At 44.3% G+C, this 15,331-nt stretch overlaps 3 protein-coding genes across 7 annotated transcripts in view; 1 reads left to right on the top strand and 2 right to left on the bottom strand.

The window, feature by feature from the left end:
- The window catches only part of LOC131883234 (mitogen-activated protein kinase kinase kinase 10-like), a 34,516-nt gene extending 26,040 nt beyond the window's left edge, over positions 1-8,476 (bottom strand). Inside the window, exons 1-7 of one of the 5 annotated variants that reach the window (XM_059230658.1) lie at positions 7,087-8,476; positions 6,780-6,963; positions 6,576-6,724; positions 5,303-5,478; positions 3,498-3,783; positions 3,123-3,248; positions 820-999 (exon numbers count right to left, since the gene is read on the bottom strand). In XM_059230658.1, coding sequence (XP_059086641.1) covers positions 820-999; positions 3,123-3,248; positions 3,498-3,783; positions 5,303-5,478; positions 6,576-6,724; positions 6,780-6,963; positions 7,087-8,227 — 2,242 coding nt within the window. In that variant the 5' untranslated portion in view covers positions 8,228-8,476. Of the gene's footprint in view, positions 1-819; positions 1,000-2,108; positions 2,211-3,122; positions 3,249-3,497; positions 3,784-5,302; positions 5,479-6,575; positions 6,725-6,779; positions 6,964-7,086 lie in introns of all 5 variants that reach the window. The other 4 variants (XM_059230653.1, XM_059230655.1, XM_059230657.1 and 1 more) reach the window with 4 other exon arrangements.
- Positions 8,477-12,414: 3,938 nt separating this feature from the next.
- On the bottom strand, positions 12,415-13,602 carry LOC131883902 (pentatricopeptide repeat-containing protein 2, mitochondrial-like; the record flags this gene model as incomplete). Its single annotated transcript, XM_059231508.1, is given in 1 exon segment — positions 12,415-13,602. A coding segment is annotated over 1 exon segment (1,098 nt), but the record flags the coding sequence as incomplete, so codon positions are not given.
- A 557-nt stretch (positions 13,603-14,159) lies between these two features.
- LOC131883579 (uncharacterized) lies at positions 14,160-15,225 on the top strand. Its single transcript, XM_059231081.1, has 2 exons — positions 14,160-14,385; positions 14,481-15,225. The coding sequence occupies exons 1-2, from the start codon at positions 14,205-14,207 to the stop codon at positions 15,152-15,154; spliced, it is 855 nt and encodes a 284-aa protein (XP_059087064.1). The 5' UTR covers positions 14,160-14,204; the 3' UTR covers positions 15,155-15,225.
- Positions 15,226-15,331: the final 106 nt, after the last annotated feature.

Here is a 15,331-nt window from a genome sequence, read left to right as displayed (position 1 = left end):
TGTGGAACCAATCTCAAGAAACAAGGGGTAGGATGTGGCGCAGTCATGAAATGTCAAAAAATCTCGTGCATACAAAGGGAGTAAATTGAACAACATACACAAAGTTCATTAGAATGCTACCTGGCTCTCATGAAAAAAAAGACACACGGAAATTGCATCAAAAGAATACTAAAAATAAGCACTCAACTCTTTTTTAGAGGTACAATATCTTTCAACCATTACTTCTTATTTGGTCACTTTTGGTACAAAATAGCACCCATTTCTAAATTACTAGCTTAAACATCGCGTCAGTTTTGAAAGTGCTTTCATCGTTATGCCATTATTGTTTAAATGAGACCGCAGCAACGTTGACAAACCAAGTGAAAACCCATTCTCGCGAGAATGAAACTATTCTTATCCAATCCATAAAAGGTTATAGTTAGCCAGTCTGTCTCCCTGATCTTTCATCCTGGCATTTTTAGACGCTAAATCCACACCCGGAAACGGAAAAGCAATATCATACCCGACTTGATATTGCCAATGACAAACATTTGTTGATAGGCTGAGTAGGAGTTGACTCTTAAATAATATCATGGTGACCCTTTGAGCCCAAGTGCAAAAAGTACTTTAAAACACTCGCATTACTTACATGTCACAATGATCTTTTCGGGTTTTCTTAGGCTAAACACACGTTTAACAAAGAACACTAGTGGCAAAAGGTATTCTTTCAAGGACGAAAGTAAGCACGAACGAAATCCTATCATTCTCGAAATCCCACGCCCATTGCAAAATCTCACCAAATCGGTTCCAGACAGGGGATTAAATCAATAAAGTGCTTACCAGATTCAGGTACGGATGTAACAGTGGGCTTGGCCCCCAGATTTCGGGGAGATTTTTCCAACGAGGGCGCAGATTGACTCCACCGACCACTCGGGTCGTTGACGATGGTGGGCCGGACTTTGACGGCATTGTTGGCGCTACTTGGGCCCCAAGTTTTTCCCTTGACACCATCGGCAGGCACTAGAAATTCATATCAAACCATGTTTTAGTCCCCGAGGTTTTACATCTTGAAAACTCCAGCACAAACTTGAGCCAAGTGAAAAAAGAGGTAGCTGCAAAAAGAGGGTTTGGGAATGAACTCATGCATAGAAGAAGGGAGATAATCGAATGCATGCAATGAACAAGATACGGTGACTTCTTCATGTGGAGATAAATTGGTCGGGGCCATTGATCTTGGTGTCCATAGGATGAAAAAAGTTAGAACTTTCCTTTTACATTATCCTCGAACAGGATTGAGCAGAGAAACCATTCTAACTTGGAAGACTTTTATGTTCCGGAAGTTTTTCACGGTTTCTCAGTACTTGCAAAAACAATGGTCAGCGACAACACACGTTCCTCCGTTTATTCCAGAGAAACTTATAGTTCTGGGTTGTCAGTGCACTTGTTTGAGTTGGAAGTGTGCCACTCAAATTGGAAGCTCTCTTTGGCTCCGTCCATACGGTTTCATGAGTGCAAGAGCTTATAGGGAATTTCACTGGATAATGGCTATTAACCATTTGAAAAGCGCTCCATCGATCCGCCACCATAGTATCTGTTTACTTTCAAGGTGAAATTTCAAAATAAGCTCATGCATTGAAGGGGGCCATGATTTCGAGCAGGGAGGGGATTTTCTGATATTCATGGAGCAAGTGTAAATAAAGGCAAAAAGTCGTTGACTGGGTATTAAGTACAAAAAAAGGGCAGCACTCTCAAGTTTCTTTCCTAGAACCAAGATGAAAAGGCCTTTACCCAACGAAAAATGCTCCTAAATGTGGCAATAAATGGCTTGGGAACTTGTGCAATCAAGATTAAGACGACAACTTGGCTCAAGTCGTCGTGACCTGAAGCAGAACGGACATAGTGGGTTCTGGAACAAAAGGCAAGAGGGCAGCAAACCATTGGTAAGCAAGTGCGAACATATCTTCTTTGGCTCGAAGGAGACGACTGAAGGGGGATTAAACCCAATTCATAGATTAGGCTACGAGAAGTGAACAGACACAACCAAGACAAGACCCCAGACGAATGGATGCAGTCGGTAGAAGCAGTGCTCATGCCAGCAGATTAGTAGGTTACAAAGGCGTTCCACTCACGTGCAATGGCCCTGAGTCTCCCGATGGAAGGGGATCCGGGAGTGATCAACGCATCGGGAACACCACCCCCTTCCGGTTGGACCGTGATATTATGGCGGAAATCTAGACACGGGAAACGAGGCAAAGGAGAGAAAGAGAGAAAGAACCAATAGAGAAGAGGCTGTGAGTTAATAATAGTATACAAGATAATGATTATGATTAAGGTCAAGATGAGACCGTGGGAGGGGGGGGTTGGGAGGAAAGAGAGAGAGAGAGAGAGAGAGAATGTCCGAGATTGGGTTAGTTTCAAACTTGGGTGGAAAACGGAAACTTTTCTTGACGTGAGCGATCAAGCAAGACATGCAATGCATGTGAAGTCCCAAATCAGTACAGTACAAATCATGGCTGTTCTCATACCCGGATTTGGCGCCCATCGATATCCCTCCAAAGCTCACTCTCACGTTCCTTTTCAAGTTCAATCACTGCACCAAGTGCGTCACAGTCACATCTTTTGTTTTCTTGCCCCGTTTTATTTCCGTTTTCGTGGTTAAATAAGAGAAACGAAACGGGAAAAATAACGTGTCAGGTCAGACGAGAGGTGAGGATATCTCACGGAAGGGAACAATCGGAGGAGAGGAGAGGTGGTTAATTATGGAACACGAGAAAAACGGGAAGAGGTAAACCCAATCAAAGATATTCTACCATTCTACTGCGTCGTACGTGTTCCTTCACCGAAGCTCAAGATGACCATCATTCGTCGGCTTAAAGCTCTCTGTCACTGCAGGATTCCTTGGACATGGCGATCGAAGTGAGTTCTTTTATAAATCTTTTTTTTTAAGTTTGATCATCACTGCCCAGATTCTCCAGCGTCACCACCACCACCACCAGGACATTTGCTCTGTCCATTTAATAGCTCAGAGGGCTGGCTGATAGATACGAATGTATGTAGCATGTGTATGCTTGACCATGAAGAGTAATGGAGATTGTTAGATGCCCATCAGGATGAAGGCATGGAGCACTGTAATTCGAATTTACCGCCACTGGAGGAGCTTTTGCCGGTGTTTCCACTTCCACTGCCACTCTTGCTGTTGAGGGTGAGGGTGCGATCCCAAATCCCGAGGTCGGATCGTGAGGGGGTCAAACTTAAATTGTGCCGAAAATCTAAACCAAGCGATGGACGAGGAGGAAGGAGAGGAAAGAAAAACTGCTAGATCAAACTCAAAAATTAACTGGAACCAAGGAGTGGGGAAAGCCATCCACCCCACCTATAGGGATTTCAATGGCAAAACGCCTAGTCAGCCACCTCGGCTGGTCACTGCACGGTCCGTGAAATAATTTGGTCATTGTCCGACGTACGTAGATCGTTTGTAATGGGACCAAAAGTTAGGTCGTTGCTATGGATGGTCCTACCTGATGGGGCAGATATGATGGAGGAGCTTTGACTGCCTTTGAGCAATTTTAATCTGCTCTTCTTGAAATGGCCTTTCCTCTGCTTAGGCTTGGGCACGGCTGGGTTGCTGGTGTTGGTGTTGGCACCATGTCGGGTGGTGTGTTGCTGGATCATGATGTTGAGTTCCCGCTGAAGGAGATCGATCTCACGTTCAGCCAGGGCCGCTTCTCGTTGCTTGAGGCGTTCCTCGGCAATGTAATTGGCCCGTTGTTTGTCATCCAATTCGGCTTCTAAACTTCGCAGTTCCTGCAATTGAATAGATCAAGCGTCGGCAAAATGGCAGTCATTTCCATATTCATGTGGAAATTGACCTCAGACTAGAAACCCTATACAGTGGATAAAGAAACAAAGTGGATGAGGATTGCCATTCTCAAAGTAGGCGTCAGTTTGTCTCATTTAGTACAGTTAACTTCAAATGGGATCCCTGACTCAGAAGTTGGATTCATTTTCGAGTCCATTTCTTTTCAATACATGCGAGGGTACCTCATTGCTAATCTATTGAGTTTTGGGATTCAGAGTCAATAACATATGACCAGATCCTACAATCAAGCTCAAGCAGAGTAAACGTACCGATCATAACACTGAGTTTGGCATCTTCTGAGAAAGAGAACACGCAAAATTTGAACCAAAGCAGAAAATACCTTTTTTTTTGGTCAATCCACATTTTGAGTGGTTCTGCATTTTCAGTTTAACATGCATGAATTTGGATGTCCTTTCATAAAAAAAGTGGCACCAGTCGATTTTCCTAGCTTGACCTTTTTACGGTCTCTTTTCATATTTGTGCCGGAATAAGCCGAGCTCAAAATGCCTTTGAAGAATTGAAATTGCAAAATGCCGTCAAAAAAAAAGTGGAAGATACAGGACAAAAGGTCTCTCGCCGTTGTCGTCCAAGGACACACAAAGTTATGAAGCACGAACGTCACTCGGCCCACTCTTTGGGGGTCTTTGATCATTTCTAAGAAGGATGGGACATGATTGGATCACTCTTCTGATATCCTTAGAACATCTTCTCAGAGCATCATCATCTCCCGGACTCACGGTGGAGCGAGACTGAAAATTACACAAAACAAGCCACAATCGTTTAAGTACATGGGGATTTTTTTAAATCCAAGGAACCAAGAGGGACAAGGTTACCCTTAGGGACATGCTCATGTGTAGTTANAACAAGCCACAATCGTTTAAGTACATGGGGATTTTTTTAAATCCAAGGAACCAAGAGGGACAAGGTTACCCTTAGGGACATGCTCATGTGTAGTTAAAAAAAAGCACATTGAACATTTCGAAGCAAATTCTTGTACTACGTATGTAGCATAGCAGCCTTTAAATTCTGACCTCTTCAAACCAATTTTTGAACAGTAGTAACCGCGCTTTGCAAATATTTCTCAAATGGTAGAAAAATGTGTCCAGAGACCCCAGCAGATTCAAGGAGTAAGCAAAGAAATGCTGTCATAAATACATATACAATATCAAATATTTTTCAGAACTGCAATCATTTTTTTTTTCCTCCTCGTGCTTGGATTAAAAAAAAAAAAACTGCCCATATATAATACGGTTACAATGCTATTTTGGCAAATTGTAGTTTCGCGCCAGCGTGAGGACCTACTTTCAATTGCTCTAAAATTGATTGTTCCACAATATCCTCGTTTCTTCCGATCTCAAGGGCTTGAACTCGACATGTTTCTCCCCAAATAAATGTTCAATGATTGAGCAATGAAAGGCCAAAGTCATGACGCAACAAGTTACACAATGATCGGTTTTAGCTTACCTTTTCCCGCTCTCTAATATCAATGAGAATCTCCTCAATCTCAATCTTCCAATCATCCTGAAGGGTGTAGAAGTTGGCGTCGGGCATTTCTTTGAAGTTTGATTGTGTGATATCGTCCAAAAGCTTGAGAATGCCTTGGAAACTGGGTCGCTCGTATGTTTCATATTTCCAACAAGCTGGGAGAAAGCAGAGGTTTGATGGTGATTTAAACCATTCGAGCATTCATTGCAATTGAGCGCATATCTTCATATCGCATGGTTCGTTGACATAATTTTGGCAAATGTTGCTATTTTTCCTCGCTACATGCTCCATGGAACTTTGCCATCAATCCAATCGAGACGAACTTATAACATCACCGGTCTTTCAAAAGTACAAAGTTAGGGCTGCAATCACCTTCATAAAAAGATTTTTGGACAACCAATTGATAGCCAATCTTCTTTGGGAGGAACTTTTTCTCCGGATGTCAAAAACTTTCCATTCACACAGAACTGCGCATCCGATGAAGATGGCCTGAGTGCCGGTTTTTCTTAATCATAGATCGAACAATACACCTTGTTTAAGGTCCAACTTTTCCTGGCTACTAGTTTGCTTCCAGACAAGATTTACGTCCCAACCACCATTTGGCGTTGAGAATTTATGGAACTTTACCGCCTACATAAGAAATCGGCATTCCCCTGGGACTGGCCCACTATTGTACTTAAAATCATTGCCTTTCGTTGATAATCTGAGGGGAAGAATGAGCAACATGAGTAAGAAGTTAAATAAGCGATGAGAATGATGGCATATTGGAAATCTAAAGCGACTCTTAACAGAAAGTGCTTTTATTTGCAGAACATCAATCGAATGAGTTAGATCCTATTCAGGCATTTTCGCTGCTGCAAAGTTATACACTTCCCAATTTTTTACACTACCTATCTGAAAATAGGATTTAGCTCGAGCCAAAATCGCATGACATTTAAAAAGGATTGTTCGAAAACTTTAAGGTCAACATGGGTTGGAAGTTGGGATCATCCACAAAGAAGGCCTTCAATCTTGGTTTATGCCTCCTTCTAACTTATTGACTTCTCAAAGACGATGCAAATAAGCCAGGAAGAAACTCGAAATGTATGTTGAAAAGCTAGAAAGTTTTAAATGAATAAGGTGGTTTTTCCCAAGGTTACGGTTTTCCTTCCGAGTTCTCAAAACTGGAGAGTAATTCGAAGTTGTAATTCGAAGGTTTTTTTCCCTCTGTACAACACTACACTAGGGTCTCACAATCTGAGAGTGACCTTACCTTCTAAAAGATCTCGCCATTCCGGTGGACAAGTACTTGGTATATGTAGATTGAGCTTATTGACTGCCACTCCGTAAGCAATGGCCAGATCGTCAATTCCTTTGTAGGGCGTTTCGCCAGTCAGCAACTCCCACAACATCACACCATAACTGCAATAGCAATCCGATGAAGCATGCTTCCATCACTCTTTTGATGACTCCTTACCTCCAGACATCACTTGCCCGGGAAAAAGTGGAGTTCTTGATGACTTCGGGCGCCATCCAGGCATAAGTTCCCGCGGCAGACATTCGGGTGGTATTCGAGGATTCCCGAGCCAACCCAAAATCCGTGATCTTGAGAGTCTTGAACAACAGATCGTCTTCTTTGTCGATTCTTTCGGATATCAGCACTGAAAGATGATGGCTCATTGTAAACACCAGACTTCATTCCGTTGGCAATTTTCTAGATTGTATGCAGATTAGGATCTAGCCATCATTCTACTATGAGTAGGAAAAATCAACAATTAGTTTACCATTGGCCGACTTCAGATCACGATGGACCAAGGAAATGGGAGCATAGTGATGCAGGTAACACATTCCTCGTGCCACTTGAATGGCCCAATCAACCAATACGTCGGGGCGGATCTTTCGTCCACTGAGGACTCGATTCAACGGTCCGCCATAGGCATACTCCATGACTAAACACAAGTTGGGCTCTTCCAAACACACACCCAACAAGCTGATAATATTTTCGTGTTTGAGGAGCCAGAAGAGGCGTCCCTCTTGGAGCACGCGATCTTTGTTCATCTCCAGGCCGACATCCGCATCTCGACGGGCCGCTTTCACCGCCACCTCTTTATTGCGGTAGAAGCCTCGATAGACTTTGCCGAATCCGCCCACGCCCACTACCTCCTCCACTTCGAGCTCGGCAAAACCGATATGAGGTGGATAGAAACGCTTGAGCTCTTCTTGCGTCAAATTCGAAAAATCTTGATCACAGGGCGCCACAAAGTTGCACGGAAACACACCCACTTTGCCGTTGCACTTGCCGGTCCACCAGCCTTCATCACCGGATATCTTGTAGTCCTTGGACAAGACTTCGATTAGATCGCCCTTGCGGAGATCCAGTTCATCATCGCCCTTGGCCTCATAGTCGTAAATACCAAACCACATAAACTTGGGCAGAAGTCCACCCGCATTACTCGGTCCTTGGGCCGGCAAAGCCGGGCTCACCGGAAACGAGCGCAAGCTAGCACTGCTCGGGTGGGTGGTGGACAAGGAGCGCGCACCCGGGGATAAAGGCGTGTTACTGGACAGCGAGCGTAGATAGGGCAACTTGTCGCGCTCGCCCGAACTCGAGCTACTCCCACCCACGCTACCCAATGACACGCGCCCACTGCGCCGACCCGAAGGTCCAGCTAGACCGCTCGGCGTGCCCGGAGTACCCGGTGTGCGGGCACCACTGGAGGGCGTGCGCGGACCACGCGATAGGCGCGTCGTACCCGGGGTGCTGGGCGTACGCGCTTGACGGGCGGGGGTCGAGGCCATGGAGCGCGATCCACCCGTCCCCGGCGTGCTAACCCCCTGGTTAGCCGAGGCTGACCGACTCGTCGTGACCCGATTGGCCGACACACTCCGAGTCCCGCCCGAGGAGCCACGCCCATCCGCCTCCATGGTCAGGGCTGAGGCGTGAATGCGCGGCAGAGCCGATCAGAATCACGCATAACGGGCCAATTGCCAATGTCCAAATCCGGGCCAGACGACCTAGGGCGATGAACCAAACACCAGAGCCATGATTTCTGAGAACCCCCCTGTGTCAAGGAGCCCCAATATTCAGGGCTGACCAGAGCTCTGTGATCTCTGTGATCTCTGTGATCTCTGTGATCGCACCAACAAGACTTTCAAGAGCCTCTTCTTCCTTCGTCTTCATGCACTTGCTGTTCCATCTCACGTCTAGGGTGACAGAAATGCTTAAGCTCCCATTTTTCTTATGTTCCTCTGGGAAAGGCAAGATAAAGACAACCAAAATACAGCTAGAATCGGCTCGTTCTTTTTGATGACTGAACAAAAGGCCCATTAATTTTGGTGCTTGAGACCTTTCATAACTGACTTGGAATGTCATAGACCGAGCAATGGTCGATGGTTCATACCTCCCTGGTCACCTTTCCTCTTCTGTCTGATCCATGGCACAGCTGTTCAACTCCAAGTCAAAGTACGACCAGTACGACCAATCCATGCAGTGAAGCCAAACGGTGGGCTGGCCAGAAAAGGATGAGAAGAGGGAGGGGGGGGGGGATATTTCGAGGCAAATAGCCCTCAAAGGGGAGCCTACGGCCCAGCACCAGGGATGCCAATTGGTTTTCGCCCTGATTAAGAAAAAAAGCCCAATATTGCATGGGAGGTGCTTGGAGAAACAAGTTATGAGTGAAAGGATGGACGGCGAGTTCTATTGGAGTACATTTGCATAATGGAGACTGAAATGCTCAAGAAAATGTTACATGTAAACCTCGAATACGATTGTGCCTCTTGGCCTGAAACGAGGGAAAACCGTGAATATCCTGTCATTCCGAATGTCGCAAAAGTGAAGGAATATAAGGGGAATTGGAGATTCATAAGTATTTCATTTCACCGGATAACCGCTGGAAAGGAGCCCCAAATGTACTTCGTTTTGCCGATGTTGTTCCACGTTCATCCTCACTTGAAAGAAATCTTTGGATCGAAACGACACTGGATTTCTTCCCCAGGCACATCTCTTCCAGAACAGGTTGACATAGCACGTTCATGGGCACGTACTTTTGCCCAGCGTAAATATTGCCAATCGAGAGTTCAATGGAATGACAGTGTTGAGCAATGAATGGTGGCTTTGATGTTTCATATTTCGGAATTGATTCAACAGGAAAAAAGAGACATCCACCAAACAACACGCATCCAGCCTTAATTTTTAGGCCAAGCAAACATTTTGGCCTCCCTGCCTAGCAATGAACCCTTTTGGACTTTAACGAAATGGCTGAATAGGCGTTGAACTCCATTGGCGTATTGGGGTAGTGTGACCAGCCAAAGACCTATTCGATCCTCTCACAAGAAAAACTAAAGACGAACTAAAAGAATATGACGGATATTCCAAGTTCATATTCTACCGATACACGATAATGGGCTCCCGATCTGGATCACCTATCCAATTTCACAAAACGCATGAGGTTCTACGGAGTCGGTGTTTTCCAAAAACCTGAAATAATTTGGCCTTCCACACCATTGAAAAAACTTCTTAATTTACTTCCTCATTTCAACCTATACCCTCAGATTCTGGCTTCAAATTATTGCTGTCAACAGACTGTCGGGCTTAAAGTTGGATACAGGGTTTTCTGGTCTCCGACTAGCTCTCTTCGATCAGCTACACATAGGGCTTCACCTCCCTGACGTCACCTCCCAAAGTAAACAAGGGTCACGTGACTGCGAAACAGAAAAATTGTACATTGTCTGTAAATGTTACACAGAGTTTTTAAACCGAGTACATAAAGATGCTTTTGTGGCAAAGTGTGAACCCAAGAAATGACAGGGAAGCTAGCCAAAATACAGTTTGCTCATGATTTTGAATGAGTCATGCCTATGTTGAAAACTGTCAATTTTCAATCTTCTTCCAGGATCATTTGCTTTCAAAATTCCCATGTCACGAAGATAGGCACTTGTGTTGGCGTTGGTGAGGGTCAAATAAGTTTTGACGCCATTGATATCACAAATGTGGGCAATAATCAGTTACCTTTTGTTAGAGATTCTGGTCCTAAAAAAGTGTAATTGTGACGACCCCATTTTTCCAAAAACTACTCGTTCCCCGTACTTTTTTCACGCTCTAGGGTGACATTTAATTATTCGCTGCCCTCTTGGCAACTAAAGAAACTTGGAGCTAGCGTTTACCAAAGAATTAACGTGTTTGTAGCTTCAAATATTGTTACATTTGCACTGCTTTAGTGTTTATTTATCTTCATGCCAACTCCATTTAACTAAAAGACTTATCCCAAAGGGGATCTTCCTTTTGCTCGAGTATGTTGCACCAAATTTCTCAAAACTCCCCATATCTATCCATGACTTCAGGCACAGGGTTTTAACAGGGAAATGTTATAGGCTCGAAACTTTCTAACATTGTTTTTCCATGGCGACTTTTTGTTTCATGGTTGCGAAGGTTCCATAAGGAAAATATTTCAGTTTTAGATGTGAAATATCTAAATAATAAATGCTCCAGTAAAAGTTCACATATTTATTACTATTACTCGGTATTTTAAAAACGCTGAATATTTATAAAATACTTTTTTTTTATCAAATACTGCCAAAGATTTTCATTTTTGATACGTTTTTGAACACAATTTCAACAAACATTGAAGAAAATAAGACCGAAGCCAATGAATATTTTTTCTCACGTTTGTTTTCTTAAAAAAAGAAAAACCGATTTTGCAACGTAACCTAACTCACACTAACTAAACTAGTCCGGATTGGAAATCCCCAAGCTGAATCTGAATCAGGAAGACTTCAAATTTTAGGATTGTTAAAATCAAAAATATGATCCTTTTGTAAGGCAAAAACCGTAAATATTGGTCATCTCAAATTCTAGTAATAGAAAAACGAGTAAGACCACTACATTTTTGGCTAGTAACGGTTGCGTAAAGAATTACTCTTTTTGGCCAAAAGTAATTGTAATTGTAATTCGTTCCCTTTATTGAGGGACGACTAACGCCCTGTCTTTTAGTTATTGATCAACATGCTTCAGAGGCCGTCATGGACTTGAGACTCCCGAGTTCTACTGGTCCTAATGGTGGATGCTCAAGAGTTTCTTGCTCCTGTTTTCTCGCATTTGACGTGTTGCATCTTGGATCAGGGCAAGTTCCCCTCCTCTCTAAAGTTAGGTCATAATGTCCTAGTTTTTAAAGAGGGAGCTAATCGCTCTCCAGTAAATATAGGCAGATTTATCTGACTTTGAATATCGCCAAGGTGTTGGAGAAGAACATGAAGTTCAAACTTGTAGAATTTTATGCAGTCCATGAAGTCATTTGTTTTAACCAGCACAGGTTCTAAGCACACTTATCTAACTGACTGAGCATATAAAAAGCAAGTCGTTTAGGGACTATGGACTCTCGAGATTTAACCAAATTATAAACAAGAATGCCCCTAGCGGAGGCTGAGAGCATAAAGGGCATCCTCTCGAGCCTGGCTTTGAAAGACGACTTTCTTGGTCCTTGAATATCATTGAAATGGGGCCATTTGTTGAAATGTTGAACTCACCAATATCTTCCAATTGGAATTATGGATGAGTTTTTATTTTACAAGAATGCATTTATTGGTTGTTCTGTTCTTTGCAGGAATTATCATTTGAAATTGTCTTCAAAGCCTACTGCCAAACAATCAAAACAAGGAAGAAAATGGTACAATCATTCGCCTGCGCGTCCGGCTAACATTGATTACAACTTTGTTTTTTTCTTGGTTTTGGGTGCTATGGTCGGAGGGGTTGGAGCCTCGCCCTGCCAACGAAGCCATCCATCTTATTGATTGTCTATTTTCAAATTCCGTTAGGTTGTGTCAGGTCCGGTATCACTTTTGTACTCAGTCTGCGGGTGTGGTTAGCATCTAAGTCACATTTAGGGAAGGTCATAGAGGAGATTCGAACTAAGGATCGCTCTCACTATTGGAAACTGCGGTAACCAATAGGCCTTGGCTCCTCCTTATATTATTCAATTCAGAATGAATTTTTATACCTAATGGTGAAAAGACCTACGTGACGAATTAACGGAAGGCTGGACAAGCACTCATATGATTGCAGATTGCCAAGTCATTTTCCAGACTTCTCTCTGTGGGTGAATAATCAAGAGTGCAAAAGCTGTTGCTAATGGTACTTTTTTGAAATGAACCGTCTCATCGGTACAAAATGTTAAGCAAAAGCAAAAAAAAAATACATGTTTAATCAGTCAACGAGCCATTGGTTTGGCGGCAAACCGTGACTTGGCCACCTTTTTGTTATTGCTGGGGATCTGATTGATCTTACTCGGGGCAATGGGCGACAACAGCATCTCTTCTAAAGTCCACGTCGACACCTCAGCCACATTGTCCAAGTCCGTAAATAACCTCACTAGCCGTTGACTTAAAACTGCATCGTTGGCTGCATTCACCGCCGCGGCCAATTTAGCAATCACTTCTTTCGAAAATCGCGGCGATTGCGGCAAACCCACTGGTGCGTCGGTGGGAGAGGGAAAGTGACTAGCCAAAACATCCATGGCCCAATCCAACCGACCTAATTCAGTCAGTAAGAATATCTTGACATTGGAGGTCAATGTCGCCTGTCGCATCAAACACGCTTCTTCCAAGGCCAATCGGACATGGCCTTGTTGATAAGTCAGCAAAGCGTACACCAAGCCACTTTTCGTTCGATTAGTAAAGTGTCTGTGGCGATTGATCACACCCGAAGCCCGCATCAGACTCTCGGGGGTGTTCATTTTGTAACAAGCGGCGATATCCAAGGTCACAAAAGACTGGACAACGCTATCCTTGCCGACCTTGACGCGATCCAAAACCTCAAACAATTCCGTATAACGTCGGTTCTTGAACAAGAGGTCGCCCAACGTCATGACTACGGTCGGAACATTAGACGAGAGAGTCTGGTCGTCCTGAAATAAAAAGACATCATCGACCACTTCCCCATCATTCCACATGTCACTAGCCGCATCCACATCCTGGAACACATGGCACAAGTTCAAGAATTCGCGCATAATGCGTCCATGAAGCCAACGGAAGGTGGTAGCGTGTGGGAGTTGAGGGTCTTGACACCACTCTTTATTGGCCATCATGAATCGTTTGATTAACTGAGCCGCATCGTTGACCTCTTCCGGATGAGCCGTGGTTTGAATGTAGCGCACCACGTCTTCGCCCAGTAAAAGAGGTTGTTGAGGGAGATCTTGTCGGAATTCTCGGAGTCGATTGGGATGAGCAAAAGTAGCCCGAGTTTTGTCTTGGTTCTGCTGGAAGTTCATCACGTCTAAATAATCTTTGCTGAAGAGGGTTCGGGCGGGGCACGAGATCAAAGGACGAACAAGCAAAGGCCGAGTTTGAGCCAAAAATCGAAGTACATGACGGCTTTGGAACATGGTGAAAAGCTTCCTGGGAGCTTAGAACTGTCACTGAGGGGGATGCGGGTTACTGTGTAACACTTAGAGTGAGTTAATTTTGGAAGTTGTTCCAGGTTATTTTGACCAACATGCTTCTTTGTTTTGGCTCTGCCAGTGATGCCACTTGGGATTTTTATCTAAGTCACTGGAGAAATATTGTATCGTTTTGACATTTCTGTCAGTTTTTGGCCATTTCAAAGCTATGATGAGGTTTGGGAGAAAAAATCTTTCCTTTGAAGCCCGCTTATTTTGCATGTTTATCGAGATGAGATTTGAATAAAAGAAAAAAATAACCCATGTCAGTAGCAACACTGAACAACGGACGGAACATGTTAGCTTAGAACATCTGAACCTCACTTTTAGTGTTTGGGAATGTACCAAAATAAGGCTCTTTGAGCCTTCAAGACCACAAAAATACCGATATCGCCATTGACAATGATCGAGATAAGCTTTTCAATTTTGTGTAGGGTGAAAACTAACCCTAGTTTTACCTTTCTCATCTCGCTATGGAGTGTGATGTGATCCGGTTTTGCTACACGTTTGACCTAAGGAACTTGGCTGCCCTAACCTTCTTAGAGTTGGTAACTACAATATCTTGGGATTTCAAAGCCCAATTTGATTCTCTACCTGACAGTTGTGTGTTAACCGATGGATGTTCTGACGACTTATTCGATCAGGGATCGTTAGGTACTTGGCAATCTTTTGAGCTCCCATTTTTTTTCCAGCCAAATCGCTTTACTTCATTCGTCGTTGTTGATTTGCTAATGCCCACTTTCCTTTAGAGTACTGCTGGCTTTTTCGTTTGGTGGATGAGGTCCTCCTGGGATTGGCTGATTTGCAGGATGTCCACCACTCTGAGGACAACGACCAAGGGGACGGTTTGTTGAAGTGTCGAGGAACAAAAACTCGATCCTCCAATCTAAACGAAGTCAGGATAGGGGCTTGCGAGGTGATTACATGCTCTCATCCGCCACATTATCCACACCGTCCATGGCCTTGGATATCGTTGCCTCAAGAAAACGTTGATGGCCCCCCAGCCTCACATCCGAGGACGTCTTGGGGGCCTGGCCCTTTCAAGTCCAATCTGCCATCTTCAGAAGCAATCTCATCAAATCATGGCACTTATTCCGTGGTGGTCGAGCCCAATTCACCACGAGCCATTCCCATTCTGTCGCCGCTTGGCGTTCGCAGACGACCATTGGGTCAAGATCGGTTTGGACGACGTAACGGGGCTCAAACCTCAAACCTGATCTATTTAGTGGGTCGCCGGTGCCTCCCTAAGCCCGTGTTAGCTCCAAGTGGAATTGGCCATTTCAGCACAACTCAAGTGCGATACCCAAATTTCCCCGCTCTACCCCCATTGGTAACGTCCTTTCAGTCGTCGTGTCATCGGAAACGGATCCAACCTCTCACTTGGTTGGGCGATAACGACCTGCCTACGCCCGACCAAAATTAAGGAGTTCCCCTTGATTTGGAACCACTTTTAATGGCCCTTGTCCGAGTCGTTAATGTCCGGTTTCAAGGGCCTCCTNGGCCGTACAGCAGGGGCGATAACGACCTGCCTACGCCCGACCAAAATTAAGGAGTTCCCCTTGATTTGGAACCACTTTTAATGGCCCTTGTCCGAGTCGTT

Source organism: Tigriopus californicus, chromosome 7 (assembly GCF_007210705.1).
Source record: "Tigriopus californicus strain San Diego chromosome 7, Tcal_SD_v2.1, whole genome shotgun sequence".
Classification (NCBI taxonomy): Eukaryota; Metazoa; Arthropoda; class Copepoda; order Harpacticoida; family Harpacticidae; genus Tigriopus; species Tigriopus californicus.
This window is presented reverse-complemented; position numbering and strand designations above follow the sequence as displayed.